General features: G+C 41.5%; 1 protein-coding gene across 1 annotated transcript in view; it reads right to left on the bottom strand.

Annotated features, from left to right (window-relative positions):
* Positions 1–14,611: 14,611 nt before the first annotated feature.
* MMP7 (matrix metallopeptidase 7) overlaps positions 14,612–26,956 on the bottom strand; it is a gene marked incomplete at both ends in the record, with an annotated part of 87,154 nt that continues 74,809 nt past the window's right edge. The window contains one exon of the mRNA XM_080688871.1: positions 14,612–14,676. Coding sequence (XP_080544997.1) covers positions 14,612–14,676 — 65 coding nt within the window. The remainder of the gene's footprint in view (positions 14,677–26,956) is intronic.

Here is a 26,956-nt window from a genome sequence, read left to right as displayed (position 1 = left end):
TTTTATAAATAATCCAAGAACAAATATTAAGAATACATGTATTAAGCCAGGTGTGTTGGCATAGGCCTGAGCTAGGGGTATAGCAGGTTCTAGGACAGTCTAACGAGATCCTATTTCAAAATAAAAATAAAATAGGGCTGGGGATGTAGCTTGGTAGAATGTCCCTGGATTAAATTCCCAGTACCACAAAGAAGAAGAAAAAAAAGGAAAAAAGGAAAAATATATGTATTAAGTTGACCTAAGAATAATAAAGGACTTATGAATTGAATAGGATTCTCAACTATTCTTTGTATCTCTTCTTGTATGTCTTTGGTTTTAAAACCTTTTAAGGAAACTATATTTTTGGAGAGTTATTCTTTCTTGGTAGCTACTGGGCATTTTAGAAAGCTTAAATATTAAACACAAAACCAAAACTATTAATACTACTAATACAACTATTATTATTTTGTTTCCATCCCTCTGCGCCTCCCCCCAAAAAATTCAGTTCTCTGGACTACTACAATGCCTTTTTTGGGGGGGAGGATTGTGCTTTCATGAGGTAGCGATAGGTTTTAAAACCCACTGAGAAAGCAAGAAGTTACTAACTTTGCCAGATCCATAGACGCTCACCAGAAAAGTAAAACCTTCAGATATAGGCAACTGTTATTTTCTGTACCATTCCATCAGTTAGGATTTTATAGTTTTTTACCTCCTCCACCCAAAAAAGTCTTTCTCCCCCTACTTATTAACAGCTGTGGATTCCACACACCCACACAGAGCACATTAGCCTGAGGTGGCCCCAGAGCCACTCTGGGCATCAGTGACTTGACTTCAGCAGCACACTGCAATGCAACTTTCAAGTTCTACCCAGGACATGTTTCTCTGCTGTTCCTCCTGCCCATATCCAACTGGTCTTAATCGGGGCCCACACCAGTGTTTTAAACCTCCAGGTAATCCTAATGTGCTGCCAAATTAATAGAGAAACATTGTTCTAATACCTCTGGAGTGTCCAGTTATAAATTTAATGTTAAAAATTAAAACTAGCCAGTTTTGGTGGCCTACCCCGGTAATCCCAGTACTTGGGAAACTGAGACAGAAGGATCACAGGTCTGAAGACAGACTCAGCAACTTAGCAACACCATATTTCAAACTATATATATATATATATATATATATATATATATATATATATATATGGATAGAGACATTGCTTAGAGATAGAATGACCCTGGGTTTAATCCCCAGTACCACAAGAAAAAAAGATTAAAATATGATAAATAACATACCTGCTCAATGTTACATTCCAGGATTCCAGCAACCATTTACCTGCACAAAACCTCGTGTGTGTGTGTGTGTGTGTGTGTGTGTGTGTGTGTGTGTGTGTACAGGGGACTGAACCAAGGGGCATACTACTCTCTAAGTTGCTAAGGCTGGCCTCAAACCTATGATCCTTCTGTCTCAGCCTCCCAGGTACTAGGATTACAGGTGTGACCCAACATGCCTGGCTATAAAACCTCTTTAAAAACTAGGTCATGCAGAAAAGTTAAACTTCCTAATTTTAGTGATGTCATGGCCCCATCCTACCTCAAATTTTTTCAAAGATAAGAAAGCAATAAAAGTGGGATTCTCTTGATTCTAACCCCTACTTCTTTCTCCTCTAGTCACCAGGCTTTCCCACTTTTGATGCCGCTCTGCCGACCACAGTGGCCCTCCTCCACTGTGCTGTTCTTTTTTAACCGTTCCCTTGAAATGATCCCCACATAAGGGGTGGCCAGGTGTCTAATTTTGATTTGGACAACTGAACAATGGAGCTACACTCAAAGTACCCAGCCAGCCAGCCTTTCCCCTCACCTGCCACACCAATCCATCAGCAAATTCCTCTCTTCATTCCCACCACACTCTCCTGGCCGATCAGCCAGTAGGAATCCACAGGCTCTACTTCTAGTCCTTGCTTCCTAAAATGTCCACTAAATCATGTGATGACCCACCTTCAAGCCTGGCAAAGCTCTGCATTACAATCAACTCCAAATTCCCAGAAAGACTCCAGGGACTCCTTGCCTCTCAGCCAGTCTTTACTTGTCACTTTCCCTGCCTCCTGCCACAAACTCAGAACCAGCGGCTCCTGCCTGAGGCCACAGGAGCTGACCACTTACACATCTATCTCCTGAGGCAGCCTTCCAGCAAGGGCACTCCTCAGCAGAAGTGACCCCTGCACACCTGACTTTCTGAATCACCTTGTCAACCCACTTCTGGAGTGCTGCTCCCCCCAGGGCTTTACAGGGTCTTTACTCCAGAGAGATAAGCAAGTTGCCTAGGCACACGGAACCCAATGCTGACAACTCACCCATTAACACATCCGCAGCCCTATTCTCCCTACCTGTAAAGCCAAAGGTCCGAGTGTGAAGGGTCTGTTCTGGCCCAGGCACTCCCCACGCATGTTGTGGCGAAGGCTGGGGCCACATGCCTGAGTACTGCTCTCCTCCCAGAGTACTCATTTAGTCTTTACTATTCCAACAGAGATGGGTGCCAGATCCTCTGCGGGCACTGGGGAGGTGGTGGGAGTGCAATCAGCACTGCCCAGAAGGACCAACTTTCCAGTCAGGAAGGCACCTGGAGAAAGCAGATGCAGCCAGTAAACCACAGGCACCTCTGCAACTCCATTCAGGCCTGAGGTCAGGGCTGTTCCTGGTAGAACCTGAAGCCTGAAGGCTGACTGGGTATTAGCCAGGCAAAAGCAAAGATTGGGGGAGGACTTTTCAAGTATCAAGAACAGTATGTGCAAAGGCCAGAGGCAGAGTGGTGGAGCCAGGAGAGACAAAAACCAAAAATCAAGAAAGGGTAGGGGAGACACAGACACACACAGACACACACAGACACACACACACACACACACACACACACACACACGTAACCAAACCAGTTCTCAATAAACAACCAGCTGCTTTCAAGTCATAAAGATGTAACCATAATGAAATGTTTTGTAGAAGAGGGTTGGTTCCCATTTTAAGAAATTATGCCTGTGTGGTTAAGTTTCTGTTGGGGTGGCGGTGGTGGTAGGGGAAACTAAACTAAAAATACTTGCTGAAAATAACTTTCTCTTTTCTTAATAATAATCTTAGACATATCTATGATCCACAACATGTTTTGATATATGTTATACACTGTAGAATGGCTAAATCAAACAAACCTACACTAGCTCACATATTTTTTTTTTATGGTGAGAACTCAATCTACTCTCTTGGCAATTTTTTAAGTATACTATACATTGTTATAAACTATAGTTACTGTGACAATAAATCTCTGGTGGAAGTCTTTTTCTATACTTTACAGAATTTCCAAAAGAATATTATTTTTACAATTAGAAAAAATAAAAATACAAACTAACAAAAAAAATTAAAAGTGGGCAAAGGCAGGATAGAGTGGTGCATGCCTGTAATCCTATTGACTCAGGAAGCTGAGGCAGGTGGATCGCAAGTTCAAGGCTAGCCTCCACAACTCTGTGAGACACTATCTCAAAATTAAGAAAAATAATTAACAGGGGCAGGGAGCTGTGAGGATATGGCTCAGTGGTAAAGCAGTGGAAGGAGGCAGACAGAACTTCAACTGACATTTTCCGAAGATTATATGCAAATTACCAATTAACACATAAAAATGCTCAGTATCATTAGTCATCAAAGAAATGCAAATCAAAACCATGAGATACATCCAGTAAGCTGGCCAGTAACTGTTGGAGAGAAAGTAGAGAAATCAGAACCTTTACACACCGCCAATGGGAATGTAAAGTGGTGTAGTTGCTCTGAAAGACAGTCTGGCAATTTACTAAAAAAATATACAGATACCATATGACCCAGCAATTCCACCCTAGGAATATATCTGGAAGAATAAAAATATGTCTACACAAACATTTGTATATAAATGTTTATAGCAGTATTATTCATAATATCAAGAGATGGAAACTCAGATGTTCTCTGACAGATGAAGGAATTAACAATTTGTCCACTCTATGGAATAATATTTGGCCATAATGGGGAATTAATGATAAACACTACAACTTGGATAAAAAATATAAATATTACAGCAGGTGATAGAAGCCAGTGATAAAGGGCCACTTACTACCATGATTCATTCATATGCATGAAAGTTCAGAATAGGCAACTCTAGACAGGAAGTAGATTGGCAGTCGCTTAGGGCTGAGAGGTAGGGCTGGGCACAGCTTTTTTTTGAGGTGATAAAAAGATCCCAAAATTGAGTGTGGTGATGGTTGTAAATACACTAAAAACCACTGGACTGTCACTTGAAATGTGTTAATGGTATAATAGTCCCTTTTCTGTTGCTGTTAATTAAATACCTGAATTTGGGTGGAAAAGAGGGATCTTTAGCTCATAGTTCTGGAAATCCAAGAGCATGGCGCTAGCATGTACTGGGCTCTAGAGAAGGCCCCTTGGCTGCACTCCTACATGCTGGAGAAATGGAAAAGAGAACTAGTAGAGTACAGAAGGAGCCAGACTCATGGGGAGGCCTTACTTTATAACCACTCCCTTGAGATAGGCATGATTCCTTCCAGAGGTGGTGCCTCAAGGATCTTACCACCTTCCAATAGACCTGGCCCAATCAAGATTCCACTGCTTCTCAACACTGCCACTATACATGAACCTTTGGGGGAAACACTCTAACTACACCAAACCACAGCACATGGTATTCAAGTTATATTTCAATAAGACTGCTTACAAAGTTGCCATATGAGTGAGGACAAACCCAAATGTCAGTATGAAAGTACTTTTGACTTGACTATGGTTGAAGAAACTCAAAACAAGGATGACTGATGCTACAGTGTGTGTGTGTGGGGGGGGGGTTACTGAGGATGGAACTTATCTGTCTTATAACTAAACAGCAACTAGCAAAGTGGGCACTCCAAACATCTATTCTCTGAGTAAGTGAACATAATATTGAATGATTATTCCACTCTATACTCTTTAAGACAAAATCTGATGACATTAAATGTTATCTCAAAAACATGAGCTGAACACAATTGACAGTCTCTAAGGAACTGAAGTGGTTTAAGAATGAACACATTCTTTATAGTACTTAGCAAAAGTATTTACTACATCTAATTTCTCTAGTTCAGAAACAATCAATATTTGTATCTATGATGATTTTTCTGACACTATCTGCATCCAAAGCAACCTGTTAGGGTAACTAGTTTCCTTCTCAAGGGCCACTTACAAGAAGTTTCCATCTACATACAAGAGTTTTCATACATAAAACATTTTATCTAAAATACATAGAAGACAGTAGTATGGAGTATGGGATTATTGTACCTGACAAATTCTTTCCACGCAAGATTTCCAGTATTCAACTAGAATATAGAGTTATCTGTGTTCTCAAATGTCCACTGCTCTCTTCTGAAGAACTCTAGGCCAAACCCAGACCTAGAGTTCTGGACTGTGGTCCCCCTGCCATGTCTGTGGATAAATCAATCCTACTTGAGCAGCCCAAGTGATTGGACCAAGCATGGGTAACTAAGCCAAAGGCAGCCATGTGTGGGGCAACATACTTGATTAGGAGGAGATTCCCTGCTTTGGAACTGAAGTAGTGTAAACTGTGCCCCCAAAAGTGCTTTAAACTAGATGGATAACCTGACACTCTCAGATTCCTTGTTTGAAAAGTATCAATGATGGGTGATAAGACAGAGGCTGTATCTTAGATTATACTAAGCAGTTGCTCTTGCTCTCATGAGAGCTGCTCTTCATTCAGGACCATATCCCATTCTCTTCTCTCTTTGCCCAGATACCTATTATGCAAAATAACCTGGACATGTGTCTTTCTTGCACCATGAAGAGTAAACTCATCTGCCCATTAGACCCTAAATCATAAATCCTCTTACTAAATGTATGAAATGAAGGGAATTTTCCCCGTAAGCTCAAAGTACAAATGAATACCCACTTAGACAAGTGTTAAAAGTAGGGTTTTCTTTAAATAATAAAAAATAGAGCTGTACATGGTGGCACACACCCATAATCCCAGCAATCAGGAGGCTGAGACAGGAGGATTGCTGCTGGTTCAAGGACAGCCTCAGCAATGTAGCAAGATTCTCTGTAACCCAGCAAGACCCTGTTTCAAAACAAAAAATGAAATAGGGCTAAGGGTATATCTCGGATATAGACTGCCCCTGGGTTCAATTCCTAGTACTACCAAAAAAATAAAAAAACTTTTACATATTATTCAGTGGATCAAATGGAAAGTAACTTCTGTTCCTGCTTCTCTGTCTTCAAATAATATTATCCTATATACAAGAACAATAGTTAGATGGACAACAAACAAATACATGTCTGCAGAATACACATAGCAGTGCTTTGGGTAAGTCAGCAATCATAAAATATGTATTTGATTCTGCAATTCACATCAACCACACATACGTACTTATTTTCATACCTACTGTTATGGTTTGCAAATTAAAATGTCCCCTAAAACCTCATGTGTTGGCAATGAAGCCAGGTTTGAAGCAGGACATGGCTGGAGCAGGTGGAGGCCTAGGGACATGTCCAGGGACTGTATGGGTCCCTGGCCACTTCTTCTCTCTAATGTTCTGCTTCTGATTACCATGAGCTGAGCACAACTTTTCCTATAACAGTCCCTGCTGATGAGTTTCTGCCTTAAAGCCAGTCAATCATGTACTGACCTCTGAAACTGTGAGCCCTAAATAAACTTTTTTTCCTCTAAGTTGTATTTGTCAGGTATTTTGGTCATGGAGACAAAAAATCTAACTAAAACACCTTGTATATACCAGGTGCATTAGCATTAGGATGAATAAAACATAGATCTCAGCAGGACATGGTGGCACATGCCTGTAATTCCAGTACTTGGAAGATTGAGACAGGGGTATTGCAGGTTCAAGGCCAGCCTCAGCAACTTAGCAAGACCCTGCTTCAAAAAATAAAATAGGGCTGAGTATTTAGCTCAGAGGTACAATGTCCCTGGATTCAATCCCTAGAACCAAGACAACAACAACTACCCCAACAGATTTCACTCTCTGAATTTAGGAGACTTTAACAAGACAAAAAAAGATTTACTGGCTCAAATGCAGTGAGCTCTATATAATTGATAGATGCCTACTCTCCTGAGTAGTATTAGAATCTCCATTTTTTTTTCCAATAATAAGTTCCTAGATTATAAATCCTAACAGACTTTGCCCAAAATGCTATTTTCTCGCTTGGATTAGAGCCAAATAATCCATGCTCAATAAAATAGCACCAAATAAATTGGCAAAATTTCTCTAATTAGAAGGGTCTGTTACTATAAAAGATTAAAACTCATGTTCTGTAAAATATACAAATTCAACATATTTTATAAGGTTTTTACAAGATTAAAGAGAACATAAGAATATAGTGGTTATAAGGAATGTTATACATTTACCAAAAAGCATTTTTTTGTTGTTTTGGATGGAACCCAGGGGAAATTCTACCTCTGAGCTACACTCCAGCCCTATTTTTTTTTTTTTTTGAAACAACAGGGTCTCACTGAGTTGCAAAGGGCCTCACTAAGTAGCTGAGACTGCCTGCGAACCTCAATCCTCTTGTCTCAGCCTCCCAAATGCTAGGATTACAATTGTGTGCCACCACACCTGGCTCACCAAAAAGCATTTTTAATAGTTGCATTATCTGATCTTTCTTAAAAGGGGGCGGCTTTATTCCTCCCTCAAAAAATTTCTCTTGTCTAAAACGGGCATTTAAAATCATTCCACAGATTCTGGAGTGGTGCTCAAAGTACAGCAACAACTTTTTTTTTGATACTAGAGATTGAACCCATGGGCATTCTACCTCTGAGCTATACCCTAGTCCTATTTCATTATTTTTTCTCTTGCTACTGGCCTTGAACCTGTGATCCTCCTGTCCTAGCCTCCCAAGCATTGACACTACAAAGATGTGCCATCATACCTAGTCAGCAATAACTTTTAGTCATCATTTACAGCTGAAGTCAGCAGTGGCATTTCTTCAGTGAAAAGCATTTTTTTTTTTTAAGGTAAAGCCACATGATAATTTTAGCAAGTATTAGTGAAGGATCATTTTTTTTTTTTTTGGCAGTACTAGGGATGTAATATAGGGGTGTTCTACCTCCAAGCCACACCCCTAGCCCTATTTTTTATTCTTTATTTTGAAACAGGGTCTCATTGAGTTGCCAAGGGCATCACTAAGTAGTAACTGAGGCTGTCCTCGAACTGTGATCCTCCCGTCTAAGCTTCCCAAATGCTGGAATTATAAGCATACACCACCATGCCCGGCTCATGGGTTTTGAAATGTAAGAAACTAGGTTCCAAACTCTGAATGTAGCATTTGTTGCCATGTGGCCTTCACTACTCTAAATTCAATTTGTCCATGAATAGAGAGGATCCTACCTCACTACTGCTTGAGAAGTGTTTTCTAAACTTGAGACGAAAGGGTGGCTATTGTTAACACTACTCTTATATTTACTTTTCTTCAACCTTCTTGCTTTATCTAAAAGTTAAAAGTTCTGTAGTGCAGAATCAGATTCAATAATGGATAAATGGGACAAAAAGAACTAATAGGCTAATAAAGTATTTTTTTAAACCCTCTCATAACCACCCAATGAGAATCACTATTACATTTGGGCATGATACATTTAGTCTTTTCTGCCTCAATAAAAATTTTTGTATAGAATTACTAATCTAGGCTAAAAGCATATACTTGACTAAGTTCCCCCAGAAATTCCAGAAATCATCAGGAAAATCAGAGCTAATTAAAAGAAAGCACAGAGGGAAACAAAGAACATGAAATACACAGAACACTGGTACCCACAGAGACAAAAATTCCATGAAATTGCACAATAATGTGAATTCATTTAATGCCACTGAACTCTAAACTTAAAAATCATAAGCTATAAGCTTAAAACTTAAAAATGGTTAAAAATCATAATTTTTATGTTATATACATTACCACAAAATAAAACAAAAAACTCAGAATGCCACAGAGAAAAGGCTTGGTCCATTTACCATTTAGAATATCTTAGTATGTTAAGAGACAATAAGCCAGGCATGGTGGCACACACTTGTAATCTCAGCATTTGGGAGACTGAGACGAGAGGATCATGGTTCATAGACAGCCTCATCTACTTAGTGAGACCCTGTTTCAAAATAAAGAATAAAAAATAGGGCTGGAGGTGTAGCTCAGAGGTAGAATGCCCCTGGGTTCCATCCCCAGTACCCCCCCCCCCACACACACACACACAAGAGACAATAAATACTCATTGCAGATTAGAGAAAATGGGCTTTTTAACGTGATATATTCCACCTGAGTCAACTATGAAAAATAAGGGTAGGGAAAGGCTAATCCAAATACTGCTTATCAGAAACATGCTTTGATGGTTCATTACTGATCTTGATATTAGCCTAGTTCCTGTAACTTTCCATGCAAGTGAACTTTAGAGTCCCAAAAAGGGAATCTATTTGTCACAAACTAAAACTGCAGGAAAGAGACTTATCAATTATTTTAACAGAGAAGATGGTGGGTTCAGGTCTGACTAATGAGTAAAATATAAGCAGTGGCAGCCAAGGTATAAAGTTGTTACGGCTGACCAGCTTACAGTGACTTGTTTCATTAGCAAGACCGTGAGAATTACATTTTCATATTTCATATCCATTGGCAGAGTAAGATCTTTCACATCTAAAAAATGTGTTTTAAAAGTCAACATATTAATTGAGCATGGTGGCACAAACCTGTAATCCCAGTATTTGGGAAGCAGAAACAAGATCAACTGTAGTGAGCAGTAGTGAGACTCTCATCATCCTAGCCAGACCATTTCAAAATAAAAATAAAATAGGGCTGGGATATCGCTGAGATATAGAACACCTCTGGGTTCAATCTTCAGTTAATATACAAACGCATACATACACACTAACAAAAAAACAAAAAACCCTGAAAGTATGAAATTCTGATACGCTTTTTGTTTTAGAACTTATTTACATCTTTGCTAGACTGAGAAAGACTATTAATCCAGTGACATTTCATTTATTAATGTCTAAAATGAGCAGTGCTTTAGTAAGCTCTAGAAATTCATTGTTCAATAACTAGTGGTTTAGACAGGTCAGTGCACCAGCTTAGGTGTATCTCCCTGGCTCTTGTTACTTTACGTACCCTAGACAGAAAAAATGCATTTCTTGAATCTTTTAAAACTCACCTGCTGGGGAGTTAGCAGTGGAGTTTTGTAGAGAATTTGTCATTTCTGGAGATCCTACAAAAATAAAGAGACATGTGGTTATGAAAGAACATTTCATATTTAACTAAGAATTCTGGCAATATGTTCCTTTCTGCCCCTGGGGTGGTGCTGGTGGTAGTGTGGGGGAGGGTAGATGATTCCACAGGAAGTTCGACTTTTCCACTGTTGCTATGAAACATACCTTGAAGCTGTCAGTAAATTTAAGACTGTATTATCAGATCTTTCAAGGCAGAAAACATCCAGCTTATATAACACTTACATGGCACTTACTATGTGTAGCCAAAAAGCTTTGCCAAAGTCTATCACCTACCTGAAGATAGAGAGGTGGTGACAGATGAACCAATTTCTGTTACAGATAACTCTGCTCTTCGGAGTGGAGTGGGCCATCTCAGGAGAGCCCCTTTCTATTCATGGGTGCCTCCAGGCCTTCCACCACCCACACTTCACACTTCATACAATGGAGACGGTGGCAGTAGGTAGCATTTTCATTTTTTTTTAACTGCAAATCTGCTCAGTATTCTTTAAAAAAATTTTACTAATACCTTAAAGTCTGGAAAAAAATTAATTCTATGCCTCAGTTAAGCAACTTTTCAGAGTGGCTTATGCACCTTGAATCTTTGTATAATGGAAGATTAAGTAATATGCTACAAGATATCAAGTGTACTGTTTAATGTTTGCAAAGATGAACCCTCCCCCACTAACACAAAAACCTCTCAAAGTACAAAGAAAACTATGCAACAACAACTTTGTAGTCTTTTACCACTGTGGAAATATCTTCCTCATGCAAATGCCTTCTTCCTTTGGGACTATAATCTATTTATCACCAAAGGATGCATTGTGAATATACAGATATATTTAGCAGCACGCATCAAATAATTGCCAAAATGTTGACATGCCTCTTACACACCAGGTCTTGTGAGGGAGCATGTGACCTGCATTAGCTCACTAACATTCCCCCCAAAATTCTGAGACAGGAGCATTGTTTTGGAGTGACAGGAATTGAGGCCCAGAGAAAGCCACCCAGCTAGCTAAGTGACACAGTCTGAATCTGAACCAGGAGGATTTGATCCCAAAGCCTACCAGAGAGTGCCAGAATGAAACTGCTGACTTTCTACTGTAAACTGGCTCCTCCCCTCCTTCCCAGTTGCTGCACTACCAACCGCTGCTCTGCCCCTAATCTAGAGGCCATCGTTCATTCCTTCCTCTTCCTTGCCGCACGGTTCAATCCATTAACAAATGATCAGCCTCCGCCCCCCTACTTATCTTTATTACCTCTCACTAGCATCTTCTTTCTGGACTACTGCATATGCCTCCTGCGTTCATCTCCCTTCTGTTTTGTCTTGCAAGATGATTTCTTGGCAATTTATTTGAACTCTGAATACAGCCATTTCCAAGCCACCTTAACCCTTAAAATTTTCAGCTAAGAGTTAATAAAGTACCTTCTTTCCCTTAAGGTTGTTAAAGATGGTTTCTTTCACTTGCCACCAAGAAAATGACTAACAACCTTCCTTTCCATTCTGTTAATGGCCTTCATTGGACTACTACAATCTATCCTGTCTGCTGATTTGCTAATATGTTCTTAGTCTCCCCTTTCTCCAACTCAAGACATAAAACTATGCAGTAGACTGGATGTCTTAAGAACAGAATTTAATGATGCTTTTCTTTTCTCCCTCAAGATTCTAGACAATGGCAGTACTGTGGAATAAAAGTATTACCCACTCTAAGAGCCAACATCACTTAAGGTGGCTTTGCAGTGAAACAGCTGAAAGCTTGAATTCTGGCCTAAAATTAAACTTGTATTCACTGTTTTACTCTAAATATATTAGCTTTTAAGCCTCAGCTTACTCATCTATGAAATGGAGATGATAGTGTGAGACAGTGATGATCCAATGGGATGATTTGTGGCTTAAATTATCACAGTGTAGGGTACACAGCAAATATCAGCAATATGTTTGTAGGATGTTAAAAATCGCTATGCTTTGTAATGACACTTTGTTGATTACACAGTGACGAGAAAATGTGTACAGTAAATACTAGCCGTGTAAGTTTCTGTATGATTGTTAAAAATCACTACACCTTGTAATGATATTTTATTATCAATTACATCCTATATATATTAAGACTAGAACAGCTGATTCTTTTTTGAGAAATCTACTGAATCTTCTTTTAGTCAGTTTCAAGGTAATATTATAGTCTGCAGAAATGAATTCCGGCCCAGGGCAGTTATTCTAGTTTATGAACTTGGGATTTTCCAACAGTAGAGCATTTAAAGTTTTCCAAATAGCACTAACCTCTAGTGAGACATTAACAAACAGAACACTGTGTTAAAATAGGGCAGAAAAAAAAATCTGTGTTATGAGGGCAAAAGAAAAAAGCAAGGGCATTCCTAGTTTCTCTAATCAGTAATTCGTTAGAGAAATCGTAAAAAGGTTTGCTTTCACATACAAAGCAACAAACTTTTAAAAATGAAGACCTGTCAATCATCAGTATAAAATTAGCAACAAGATACACTACAGAACATGATTTTACTTATCTTTCTTTTCTTAAATTATCTCAAAACCAGGTCTGCCGTCTATCACAGGTATGATTAAGCAAACATAAAAATTCAGCAAAACAAAAAATATTTAACTAACCTATACTAATCCAACAAAAGCAGGTGTTGTGCCTGAAGGGCTGGTTATGCAAACTGAATTCCTTATCTCGCTTAATACACTAATGTAGGGCCAAATATACAGCGGGTGGCCAGAATTTAAAGCCATGAAAAACTTCAGTCACTTAAGAAAACTCTCCTAGTTTGTCTGACCATTACCCAGGGACTGCACTTCTCTGTAATAGTTGACAATGGAAAACAGGATTTACATAGCAAAGCCCAGTTTCCGGGCTTCATCCAAAAAAGGACTTTTCAAAGTTTCTAAAGAGACAAGGCCCGGCCCGAAAGGGGATCAAAATCCCGTCCACAGAAGAGAAATGTCAACGTCATTTTGTTACAACTTCACAGAGGGCCCCGCAGCCCCCCGCGCCTGCGCCCCCGCCCAGGGCCTCACCTGCGCCCCGGCGCCCACCACCCGGAGCCTCGGGGCTGCGAGCCTCAGGGTCCTGCGCGACTAGACCGGGAAGCCGCTGGTGGACGTGCTCCTGCCGGCACGGTAGACATGTTTCCAGCCCCCCGACCCTTGTGCATGAACGCAAGCCACGGATCGACGCCCACCCGCAGTGGACACTAACTTCAGGAAAGGCTATAAAAAGCGAACTGTGCCCTCCGCTCCAGGCCCGCAACAGGTTATCCGCGCCCCGCCGCCGGCAGGAGCAGAGCGCGGCCGCACGAAGTCTCCGGCCCGCCCGGCCTCAGTTTCCCCAAAGTGCGTCGGACCAGAGCCTCCCAGAACTCCCGCCTCCCTCCCGGGACTCACCGCCCGCGGCCCTCAGCGCCGGCAGCGCGCCCAGCGCGCCCAGCAGCAGCGCGGCCCAGGCGCCTCGCGCGCCGACTCCCATTGTTCCCAGGGCGGGCGCGGCGGCCTCGCGGTCCCGGCCGAGCTGCGAGCGGCGGCGGCGAGTCTGTGCGCGCCGGCCTCCGCGTCCCCTTCCGCCGCCCGCGCCCAGAGCGACCGAACGGGGCGCCGCGCCGGGGCTGGAGGGGGCGCCGCGCGGGGCGGGGCCGGGGGCGGGGCGTGCGAAGGGGCGGGGCCGGGGAGCGGCGCGGCACGCGATGGGCTGGGCGTGGCTGTGGAGGGGCGGGGCCTGGGAGGTGCCCTCTGAAGGGCGGGGCCGAGACGCGGCGTGGCACGCGATAGGCGGGGCCATCAGAAGGGCGGGGCGTGTGGGAGGCGGGGAGGGGCGTGGTATCTGGAAGGGGCGGGGCGGACACGATGTGGCACGCGGTGGAGGCGGGGCCAATAGCTGGGCGGGCCGGGTACAGGTGGTGGGCGGGGCAGGAGGTGGGCGGGGCTCCGGGCGGGACCGCTCCCCTCGCGCCGCCTACCATCCCGGACCCCTGGCCGCCTGCTTTTCTTCTCTAAAAGGGCTCTGTGGTTCTGCGTGGAAATGACCGCAAGTTCTTCTCCGGGTGTTGAGCTTGCCCGCCTGCGCTGGTGCTGGGGATCGAAAGCATGGGGGTTGGGCGTTCTACCTCCGACCTACACCTCCAACCCTCTTTATGTTTTATGTTGAAACAGGATCTTCGCTAGATTGCTGAGATGCTGCTAAATTGCTGAGGCTGGTCTTGAACCTGCCATCCTCCTGCTTCCGCCTCCCAAGTACTAGGATTATAGGTATGCACACCGTGCCCAGCTAGAGGGAAGTCTTTGAAGAGTAGTTTTCGGATGGGGCTTGGGGTGCGTACATTGCAGAGATAGGAGAAAGTTGCAGCAGGGTGACCTATAAGAGGGGAGCCAAGGAGAAAAACCTACTGGATGGAATTCCCTTTGAGGCGTCCTGGACTGCCAAAGCGTTCCCCGCGGGTGACCCAGCCTAACGTGAACAGAGGAAAAATCAGTTTGATAGATTCGTGACTAGGTTCAAATGTGAAACCTCTAAGATGGCCACACCCCAGTTGTAGCCCATCTTAGTCACCGAAGACAAAGTTCCTGCAGAAAGAAAGAGATCGCGGGGGGGGGGGGGCAGCAGAGGAGCGGGTAGAAGTTTATGCAGGAGTCTAAGCTAACCCCATATCCTCTGTGTCTGATGTCTGGTACTCACAGAGTATCCTGCTAACAATTTTGGTGAAATCCCCTCTGAAGCCTTTGTTGCTAGTGACTTTGTCTTGACCTTAGGGCTCCTGAAGTCTGCCTTTTGATCCTGTTCAGAACTCTGAAGGACCTGTGGCTACTGTAGGAGAAGGAAAAGGCAAAGTCCTGGAGTGGGTGGAAACCCTCAGCTGGGGTGGAAGATAGAAAGATTCAGGGCATTTAAAAGCCCATAAAGCTCTAAATGTTGTAGATCCTTGGCACCTGGCCCAGATTGTAAGGCATTGCATGTACATTCCCAAAATGTTATTATGGGGAGATAGTACATTTTTATCTCAGGCAAGTCTTAGCAATATATACGTTAATCTTTCTGATCACAGAGATTAACCAAGACAATCTGTTCTAAATTTACAAAGGTTTCCATCTGTGGATTCAATTGGCCAATCTGAAATGCTTCCCAGCATCTTCCATGGGCAAAAACCAAAACAAGCACTGAACATTTAGGTTTGGGTGTCCTATTTACTGAGAAACCTGGAGGCTCAGTATCCATGCAAACTGAGATGCTGGGGTGGAATAAGAGGTGCTTCTAGGTGTGAATTGGGGCAGTGTGTGCAGTAGTCAGAATGTTTTTCCCCACCCCCAAATTCAGATGTTGAAACCTAACCCTCAAGGCGATGGTTAACAGGAGCCAGCTAGGAGATGGATGTGGTGGTGCACACCTGTAACCCCAGTTCTTGGGAGGCTGAGACTGGAGGATCCCAGAAATTTAATGAGACCCAGAGACCTAGCAAAACCCTTTTTCAAAACAAGAAATAAAAAGCGCTGGAGGTGTAGCTCAGAGGTAGAATGCTTTGGGTTCAATCCCAAGAAAAAAAAAAAATAAATAGGTGCAGCCTTTGGAAGGTGACTGGGTCCTGAGGCCTCTACCTTCAGGAAAAGGATTAGTGCCCTTATGAAAAAGGACTCGGAATTTGTTTGCTCCTTCTCCCATATGAAGACATAGTAAGAAGACATAATCTAGGAAACAGAAGCCTTCACCAAACACCCAATCAGTTGCTGTCTTAATCTTGTACTTCAGAGCCGCCAGAACTATGACAAACTTTTTTTTTGTTTAAAAATTATTCTGACTAGGCTGTAGCTCAGAGAGTAGAATGCCCCTGGGTTCAATCCCCAGTACTGGAAAAAAAAAATTACCTAGGCTAGGTGTGGTTGTACGCCCTTGTAATCTCAGTACTTGGGAGGCTGAGATAGGAGGATTACAGGTTCTCATCAACCTAGCTTCAAAATAGAAATAAAATAGCACCAGGGGTGTAGCTCAGAGGTAGAATGTCCCTGGGTTCAATCCCTAGACACACACACACACACACACACACACACACACTCGCCCAGGCTAAGACATTTTGTTATAGCAGCAGGAATGGACAAAGACAGCATGCAGAGAAGATGTCTACGTGACAATTTTTCCTGGGACTGACCTTGATGGAGACACCCTTGGATCTTTCCTGTTGTCTGATTTCCACATCATAGTGAGTGGGTGCACCAGCTTTGCTTTGATAACTCTCAGCAACCTGCCTGTGTGTTTTTGCTCCTGTTCTTCTTGTGAAAGGAATGCAAAAGTTGTCAGAATCAAAATGAAGACAGTTATGTCAACCCTACTAAGTAAAAAAGAAAAAAAAAAGTAACTAAAGCTGGAATGTTATAAATGAAGGACTCTTACCTAATGATTACCTGATAGTAAGTATCACAAAAGATTGCCAGAAACACAAGCTTAGGCCCCAGCTTTACACAAATGTACTTCTACAAGGACATCTGCCTAGCAATTATCTGTTCACCCTCAGACTGATACCACTCTTGTTATTAATCATTATAGCCAAGCATTATTTTTTCACAATATCCAATGTAATCCTCCTCATTTTTGTCTTTAAGAAATCTCCTCTTGCTGAGACTGGATTTTTGGGATTATACATGTGTGCCACCATGCTCAGTAAGGGGAGATGAAGTGAGAGATTATAGGTCCTAGGCCAGCCTTGGTACCTTACAGATACCTTCAAAAACATAGTGAGACCCTGTTTCAAAATAAAAATAAATAAAAAGAGCCCAGTGTGGTGGGGCACGCTTATAATCCCAGCATTTGGGAAACTGAGACAGGAGAATTGAGGTTCACGGATGGCCTCAGCTACTTGGTGAGGCCCTTTGCAACTCAGTGAGGCCCTGTTTCAAAATAAAGAATAAAAAATTGGGTTGGGAGTGTAGCTTGGAGGTAGAATGGCCCTGGGTTCCATCCCCAGTGCTGCAAAAATAAATAAAATAAAATAATACAAATAAAAATGACTGGAGATATAGCTCAGGGGAAGAATGCCGCTGAGTTCAATCTCTGGTATTAGAGCAAACAAACAAAAGTCTGCCTTTGCCTCAGCTTCTTTTACTATAACTATGGCACATATATTCATGTTGCAATGCTCTGCTATTCGTATTGCAGTATGATTTGCAAATATTCTTCTTTGGAGAATATCTAACTGGTGAGTTTTTGTTTTGTTTTGAGTTGATATTCCCGTTATCCAAGATTTCTTACCTTTTTTCCTGGGCAGTTTTCATTCTTCTCTCAACATTCCCATCACATTTTATCTTGTCCCCAACCACCTGGGCAGATCTTAGTGTACTCATACTTTCATCAGCTTGGTTTCCCCACTTCTATCCTTGTTCCCCATAAAAGGGCACATGACCCCACAGCAGCCTCCACAATCCTTCTAAAATATATTACATCATGCCATTTTCCTACTACCTGACTAGAATCCAAACCCAATGGCTCATGAGGCCTATGCGATGTGGTCCTTAGCTGCCCTTCCTACCTCATTTTCTACTCTCTTCCCCTCACTCAGCTCCAGCCTCCTTGCAGTGCTCCAGGCACTAAGTTAGTTCCCATACAGAGCCTGTGAGCTTGCTGCTCTCTCAGTTCACTCAGATCCCTGTTCATCTTATCTTAGCAAACCCTTTTGGAATACAAGTAAAGTTTGCAACTTTACTTGTCTTTGCAGCATCCAGCACTATCTATCATTATGCTCAATTATTTGATCATTGTGTGTCTCTCCTCTAGGATATAAGTTCCAGGTGAGCAAAAGACTTGGAATGCATCTTTTCAAATCTAGTTTCTATCACATACTGCTACAGTTCAGTGGACACTTGTCATATTTATGGTTGCCCATCATCTTTGGAATAGTTGTTCTTTATTTGGAACTCAAAATTCCCAGCCTCCCTTGAAACTATATTCAAGAATGCTATGTGGGAAGCTCGAATCCCAATACCTGGGAAGATGAGATAAGGAGGATTGCAGGTTTCAGATTAAACAATTTAGCAAGACTTTCAGCAATCTAGCAAGATCCTAATTCAAAATAAGGGATATAAAGGGCTGGGAATGTAGCTCAGAGGTAGAATAGGTAAAATGCCCCTGAGTTCAGTCTTCAGTACCAGAAATATAAAACAGAAAGAAGGAAAGAAGGAAAGGAAGGAAGGAAGGAAGGAAGGAAGGAAGGAAGGAAGGAAGAAAGACAAAACTAGGGTTGTACTCATCAGGCTAATCCATGTCAAGCCTAAATCCAGATATGAACAACCAGAAGATGCAGGCTTTGAATGGAGTTTCCACTTTTGCTGGTATAAGTAGAGGTAGGGGCAGCTGTCTCTGTTGGTTTCTCAGTGGTTGCAGGATTGATTTTTTGATGCAGAGGAGGCCTTAGTGGAGCACTGCAACAGAGACCGTCTCCTTACTGGGCTAGTCCTGCAGTGATTTCACTTCTTATTCCTGGACTCTTGGCTTCACTTCCTGAACCTCTGCCCCTTCCAACAACCCTAAGAGCTGCCCAGTATCGATAGGATACTCCCTTTCTGCTACATTGGAATTAGCAGCTTTTCTACCTCACAGCCAACGATCCTGACGATGTATGACTGTGAGTCTTTTCCCTCTGGCAGGCTATAATCTCCATGAGATGCTTTACCAACGATTTGTTCTGTGCTTTCTGTGTGACTGACTGTGTTTGGTGAGAAGACAGATTCATAGGCAGTTACAGAAGAGTGTGATGAGTGCTATAGTGTAATTGTGGGAAAGTACATGTTGTCTTCATCTTTGTCCCTGGGGGCCTAACAAACTTCCCCTTAGGTAGAAGGCATTCAACTTATATTTATGGAATATAAATAGATACATGGGTAGAGATAAAAAGAGCAGAAAAACACCATGCCCCCCCCCAGTGATGTGCTTTTTTTTCGTCTGTCTTGTATTTTGTGTATGTTTGTGCCTTTGACTTAAAGTCATCTAGCCTAAAAGTTGGAACCATCATTCATTCAACCAGTTAATAATTAAACATTTATAGAATACATGACATGTACCAGGCATTATGCTAGGGGCTGAGAAACAGCAATGAATAACACAGATCCACCTGGCTCATGAAAAGACAGACCCCAGTGAGTGGTTTAAAAGTGAGCTGGTCGCTTGCTTGTAATCCCCGTGCTTGGGAGCCTGAGACAGGAAGATCGCACAGGTTCGAAGCCAGCCTCAGCTACTTAGGCTCTCAGCAACTTAGTGAGACCCTATTTCCAAATAAAATATAAAAATAGGTCTGGGAATATAGCCTGGAGGTAGAAAGACCATGGGTTCTACCCCAAGTACCACACACACACAAATGTAAGTTGGAGGCAGGCATAGTGGCACATGCTTGTTATCCCAGTACTTGGGAGGCTGAGACAGGAGGATCACACATTTGGCAGCTATCCTCAACTACTTGTGAGACCCTATGCAATGTAGACCCTATTTCAAAACAAAGAATAATAAAAAAAAAATAGGGCTCGGGGTGTAGCTCAGAAGTAGAATGCCCCTGGGTTCCATCCTCAGTACCACACACACACACACACAAGTGATTTGGTGGGTGTGGTAGTGCATACTTGGGAGGCTAAGACAGGAGGATTGAAGGTTCGAGAACAGCCCGAGTATAGTGAGACTCTCAGCAACCTAGTGAGAACCTGTTTCAAAACAAAAAATACAAAATCAGGCTGGGAGTGTAGCTTAGAGGCAGAATACCCTGAGTTCAATTCCCAGTACCCCCACCCCACACAGAGTTAGTTGTTTTCATTTGTAGAGATAGAAGGTAGAATAGTGGCTGCCAGAGGTTACCAGAGAGGAGAATGGGAATTATTTAATGTGTTTAGAGTTTTAATTTTGCAAGATTAAAAGAGTATAAAGCCAGGTGTGGTGGTGCACACCTGGAATCTCAGTACTTGGGAAGCTGAGACAACAGGATCACAGGTTTGTGGCTGACCTCAACAACTTAGTGAAGTCTCCAAAACAGGGAGACCCTGTTTCAAAATAAAAAATAAAACAGGAAACCGGGCGTGGTGGCGCACACTTGTAATCCCAGCATTCAGGAGGTTGAGACGAGGATCGCGGTTCACGGACAGCCTCAGCTACTTAGTGAGGACCTCTGCAACTTAGTGAGACCCTGTTTCAAAATAAAGAATAAAAAGAATGGGGCTGGGAATATCTCAGAGGTAGATTATCCCTGAGTTCATCCTGAAGAAGAAGGAGGAGGAGGAAGAGGAGGAAAAAGAGGAAGAAGAGGAGGAGGAGGAAAGAGGAGAAGGAGGAGAAAGAGAAGAGGAAAAGGAAAAAGAGAAAGGAGAAGGAGAAAGAGGAAGAAGGAAGAGAGAAAGAAAAAGAGGAAGAAGAGGAGGAGGAGGAGGACAGAGAAGGAGGAGAAAGAGAGGAGAAGGAAAAAGAAGAGGAGGAGGAGGAGGAGGAGGAGGAGGAGGGAAAATTCAGGTGGTTGGATGTCTACAGATAATTCCCTTCTAGCTTTGTATAAATCAGGTTTTTGATAAATCAGTATTTGCATGAGGAAAGAATCAGAATCTGGCTGAGATAGCTGCAAATTAGGCAAGGCTGTGGAAAGATTTAACAAAAGCATGTAAATTGGCCTGTGTCCATTTCTCTATTTCTGCCAATTTTCTGTCAGCTGCCATCTTAGCAGATTGACAACACATTATAAACTGTTATTAAGTCTTCACAATGTAAGCTGATTTATTGGTTTTTTCCCCCCTTCCAGTGCCTCTGTTTTCTTTCCTCCATATTCTAAAACCTAGGTGTGTGTGTGTGTGTGTGTGTGTGTGTGTGTGTGTGTGTCTCCTTTTATTAGTGCATTGTAGTTATACGGCATAGTGAGGTTCAAAGTGATACAAACCTACGTGCATGAAGCACTTGGTGTATTTCCTTCCATGTCTTTCCCCTCCCTCCCTCACGTCCCTCCTCCTCCCCAGGCTTTTTTGGTCAGATAGGAAGTGACGCCTTCATATATGGACATAGCATTATTTGAGCTGTTTACTTCTTCGTTTCTCCTTTTCATCCTCCCCACATCCCTCCCTCAATCTCCTTCCACCATTCTACTGGTTTCATTTATCTAAATGTTTCTATTTAATCTCTACCTTTCACCTTTCACCTTTGACTTTTTGAGACTTTATGATCTCACTTAGCATAATATTCTCTAGTTCCATCTATTTTCTCACAAAGGAGATAATTTTGTCCTTCTTCATGGCTGAGTAAAATTCCAATATGTGAATATTTCAAATTTTTTACCCACTCATCTATTGTCCCACACCTAGGTTGGTTCCATAATTTGGATATTGTAAATTGTGCTGCTATAAATATGGATATGCATTTATCACTAGAGTATTCCGATTTTGATGCTTTTGGAATGATGCTGAGGAATGGTACAGCTGTGTTATATGGTGGCTCCATTTCATGTGTATATGTGTGTGTGTTAGTGTTACTGGGGATTGAACCCAGGGGCATTCTACCTCTGAACTGCACTTTCAGCACTTTGAACTCTTTTGTTTGGAAACAAGGTCTTGCTAGGTTTCTGAGAGTCTCACTAAGTTTCTGAGGCTGAATTCAAACCTTATGTCCTTTTGTCTCTGCCTCCCAAGTACTAGACTTACAGGTGTATGCCACTACTCCTGGTTCATTCCTAGTCTTTTTTTTTTTTATATATATTGAGGATGGAACCCAGGGGCATTCTACCTCTGAGTTACACCCCCAGCCCTATTTTTGATTCTTTATTTTGAAATGGTATCACCGAGTTGCAAAGGACCTCACTAAGTAGCTGAGGCTGGCCGTGAACTCAACCCTCCTGTCTCAGCCTCCAGAAAGTTGAGATAACAAGTGTGAGCCACTATGCCCGGCTCATTCCTCTTCTTTTGAGGAAACTTTATACTGATTTCCATAGTGGTTGTAGTTGTCCTAGGTTTTCTTCTGGTAATTGTGAAGTTTCTGGTCTAACTTCTAGTTCCTTGATTCGTCTTGAGTTGATTTTTATACAAGGTGAGAGGTAGGAGTCCAATTTCATTCTTCTATATATGAATATCTAGTTTTCCCAGCACCATTTTTTTAAAGGCTGTCTTTTATACAGTGTATGTTTTTTTACTCCTGTGTAAAAAAAGAAAAAAACAACTAGCTACAAGTGTATGTATTTGTTTCTGCACCTTCTAGTCTACTCTATTATAACCTCTCCTCTTATAACTTTCTCCTTTTTTTTTTTTTTTTTTTTGGTACTGGGGGTGGAACCCAGGGGCTTTCTACCTCTGGGCTATACTTCAAGACCTATTTTATATTTTATTTGGAAACAGGGTCTCACTAAGTTGCTCAGAGCCTCACTAAGTAGCTGAGGCTGGCTTAAAACCCATGCAATCCTCCTGCCTCAGCCTCCCAAGCGCGGGGATTACAAGCGTGCGCAACCACACCCGGCCTAGAGTGCAAACTATATTCAGAGTGTAAATCTAGTTAATTAATTAAAAAGAATTTATTGCATATCTGTTTTGTGTTCAACACTGTGTAGGATTCTAGATCGATACAACAATAAATGTAAAAGGAAGCAAAAAACAAAAAAAAAGGTAAAAATTGAGTGAACAAAAACTAAGCAAAGAGCAGTAAACTCCTACATTTTGAATTTTCCTTTTGAAATGAGACCAGAAGAGAATGTTGTGGGTACAGACATATTTTAAAACCTTTGCTTTTTCCTCTGACTGTCATGTGTTGAGATTCTGTTTACCACGGAAGCCAAGAACCCACAGTTTTCCTGTGAACCCATGACATTACTTTGACTTTTTGTTGTTGTTTCTTCTCTATAGGAAGCTAAAGGAATTCAGTCTATCTCTCTCTATATATATATATTTCCCTGTTTAAAGTAACTGCCACCTATCTCATCCTTTGGTGTTTTATTTCTTTGGCCTACATACGGAGTTAATTGTAAGCTCTCAGCTCTCAGATCATTGTTCTTGCTGCCTCTGTACATGACCTCAGCTCAAACAAGGGCTTCATTCCTACCCAGGACAAGGAAATTGTGAAAAAAATAAGCTAGCTATTGTGGGAAAAAATGAAGAAGGAGGAAGAGGAGGAGGAGGAAACAAAGTAAAGGAAAAGAAAAGAAAATGAAAGTTATTGGGGTCTTAGTCCCTACTCAATATTTCTGGTGTCTTATCTGGGAAGTGGAGGAGTAGGGCTTACTTCATTCATTCATTCATTCATTCACAAAAGTTTGAGCACCTGAAAACAAACACACACAGCTGTAAATACGTGTTGTGCCAAGAAAACATGTGGGAGAACATTTGGGTGCCACTTTAGGATAAGGGGTTAGGGAAGTCCTATATAACAAGTAAGAGTTAAACTGAGTCTGTAAAATGAGTCATGTGACAAACCAGAGGGAAGTCCACTTCAGGTGGTTGGGAGTGTTGAGGGACCCGGAGGCAACTCTGTACCTGATGTTTAGTAAGTATGGGCAGAGCACCTAGGATTCTCAGCTGGGGAGCCGAGATAATTTTTAAAAACATGATGGGCAGGCTCAGTGCTAGAGTACCAGTTTAGCATGTGTGAAGAGGCCTTGGGTCCCATACCTAAGCACTGAAAGCAACAATTTGAGAGTTAGGAAATGATGTTATTAGTGACAGATGGGTGTTCTTGTGCTCTGCACAGAAGAATCCCACAGAGGCACACCTGAGACAGGAGGAAACTGTGTTGGGGCTTCTTACTGGAGCAGAAGGGTGAGCTTGAAGGGAGGCACCACTGATGGAGAGAGAAGGTTGGTTTGGTGCCCTGGACAAGGACAGAACAAGTTTTTATTCATATGAGAAGGGCTGTCTTTTTTTATTTTGGGGGGAAGAGTTTAGGTATACCTAAAGCATAGTTTTTTTTTTTTTTTTCTTTTTCTGTGAGGTCAACTTAGCTTCTGAGGAAGGCAAAGTCAGTCTGTGAGCCTGGGAAATAAGTTTTTCGCATCGATGCCACATCCTGTATATGCATTTTTGCTTTGTGGAAAGATGAGTTTTGTGGCTAAGAGAGCACAGAGGTGTGGAGTAGAAGAAAACACAGATCATGGCGATCAACAAGTCAAGGCCCTGAGGTTTTGCTGATGCCTCAAGAGTTTTATTCTTATGTTGTTTGTGAAATTCTAGTGTTCTGGACCTAAAGATAACTGGTCTTTGAAGCTGATAAGCATATAACAAGTTTTGATTAGCTAACAAGTTATGAGTAGAGGCCCAGGAGTTCATTTTCCTCTTGTCTTTATGTTGTCTCTATGATGGTCCCTGTCTCTGTCTCTGTCTCTGTCTCTGTCTCTGTCTCTCTCTCTCTCTCTCTATATATATATATAATTATCATATATATGATTATATATATATATATATATATATATATATATATATATATATATATGATGTGTGTGTGTTTTACTGGGGATTGGGGATTGAACCCATGCTAGGCAAGTGTTCTGTTATACCCTTGATCCTTTTAAAATTTTATTTTTAGCCAGAGTCTAAGTTATCCAAGCTGGCCTTGCTCCTCCTTCCTCAGCCTCCCAGGTCACTGGGATTATAGATGTGCACTAACATTCCTGTCATTATTGATGTTTTTATTTTTTATTTATTTTTTTATTATTTATGTTTTTAAAAATGATACCAGCTGCTCTATGTGTAGAGCATTGGACATAAAACAACGTCAGGAACTTATAAACAACTTTTTTGGACATGCCAATTTTATAGAGCATTGGACATAAACAACCTTAGAAACTCATAAAGCAACTCGTTTGGATATGCCAGCCTATGGCTTTGACCAACATGACTGTGCCGATTTGTTAGTGAATCCTTGGGTCACCAATTCTTCCTGCATCTGATGGATTTACATGATCATATATTTGTGGTTACTGACAAGTGTCTGGCAAGGGTCAGTAAACCTGCCAAGGACACTCAACAGCCTTGAGCAACCCTATAAAAGAGAGGTCTCTTCAACATGCAGCACACTGAGCTACTGTTTATACCACGACAATTCTACCATGCTTACAACTCTCACCCAATGAATTGTTGTGGCCCTGCTCTTCACTGACCAAGAATCGGCGTGACTCTTCAACCTTCTTGAGCTTGGACCAACTTCTCCTCTTCCACTTCTGGACTGGGTTCTTTATTCCTTTTCCTCTTCTTATTTGTAGCCTGTTATTTGCTAATTATTTGAGGTGCTTGAATATAGGATTTGTGTATTCTGTACTATACTTGTTTGACATAAATTGTAGAAGTGTTAGTATGCTTTTAGAATTATTAATTAGAAGTGTCAGTGTGAAGTGTATTGTTTGATATTCATTCATAGGTAATTGGTTTTTGGCAAAGTGGCCACCCAGCATCAGAAACTAGCTTGACTTTACCTAGAGAATTTCCTATAATTTCCTGTGTGTTATAACCTATGGGTGTTGATTGAATATTGTGACATTGTAGAAAGACACAAATCACGTGTGACATGACTTTTTGGTCTTAGGACCTTGTGGCCATTGCTCAAAACACTTTAGAAAGGAACATAAATTGAAACAGGGAGAGTAATTAGGAGCTGTTGTTTGGTGGCTTGAACTAGGGTAGTAGTAGTGAAAATGGAAGAAATGAACATCAGTACTGGGCTGCACGAGGTGGGGTTGAGTTACCACTTGTGGAGATCTTGGGGTATGTTAACCTTGAAGGTGATATGGAATCATTAAAAATCATCCAAAAGTTCTATACCGAGCACCAACTGTATTTGCAGCATTATATATGGCATAAAAGGAGAAACGAGATAGTCTAATGTGTGGGCATGTCCTTGAAGCTCTTAGATAAACGATTAACTTCATGCAGACAGGCAGTAATAACAGAACATCAAAGAGATGTCCAAGATAATGAGGGCTATAAATTGGCAGGAGGGAGCACTAATTAAATGAATTTGGACGCTTTCTTAGAGCTTAATATTCACGTTTTCTTATTCTATTCTTATATGTATTGTCAACATTTTCTTAAGCTTATTTTAAGTTTCTATAATTCTAACCATATATACCAAACAAAACTAGTATTTCTCAAAAGCAAACAAACAAACAAAAAAAGAGAGTGAGAGAGAAAGAAAGTAGGAAGGAAGACTGGAAAAAATGTACTCAAAAGCTAATAGACATTTTTTTCCAGTTGATTGTTTTCGGGATGAATTTTCCCTGATTTTATGGTTTTTCCATTTTTTTCTACAATGAGTATGTATAACATTTCAATGAATTGTTTTTGTATGTGGTATTGAGGATTGAACCTAGGGCATTCTGTCTCTGAGCTATACCCCTAGTCATATTTTATTTCTTATGTTGAAACAGTGTCTTTATTAAGTTCCAGAGGGTCTCATTCAGTTGCAGAGACTCATCAAGATTCTGTGATCCTCCTGTCTTAGCCTCCCAAAATACTGGGATTATAAGTGTATGCCACCATGGCCAACTTCACAGAATTTTTTTAAAGTTTTATTTTGGAATTGTACATCCAATAATGATTAAAATATGTTTCCAAAACTATTCTAAAATTAAGTACTAGGCTAAAGACAAGTATGATTTAATTTTCTCTTAGAGCTTCAGTTTAAAGAAGAACAAAGAAAACAAAAATTTCTCTATGATAGAGAATAAATTCCAAAAATTATTCATATTATTTCTCTAAAATATATCAAGTAATCTATTTCCAATGGTCCTGTCTTTGTATAGATATTGCTGCCATTCACC

Source organism: Muscardinus avellanarius, assembly GCF_963383645.1.
Source record: "Muscardinus avellanarius genome assembly, chromosome: 1".
Lineage (NCBI taxonomy): Eukaryota > Metazoa > Chordata > Mammalia > Rodentia > Gliridae > Muscardinus > Muscardinus avellanarius.
This window is presented reverse-complemented; position numbering and strand designations above follow the sequence as displayed.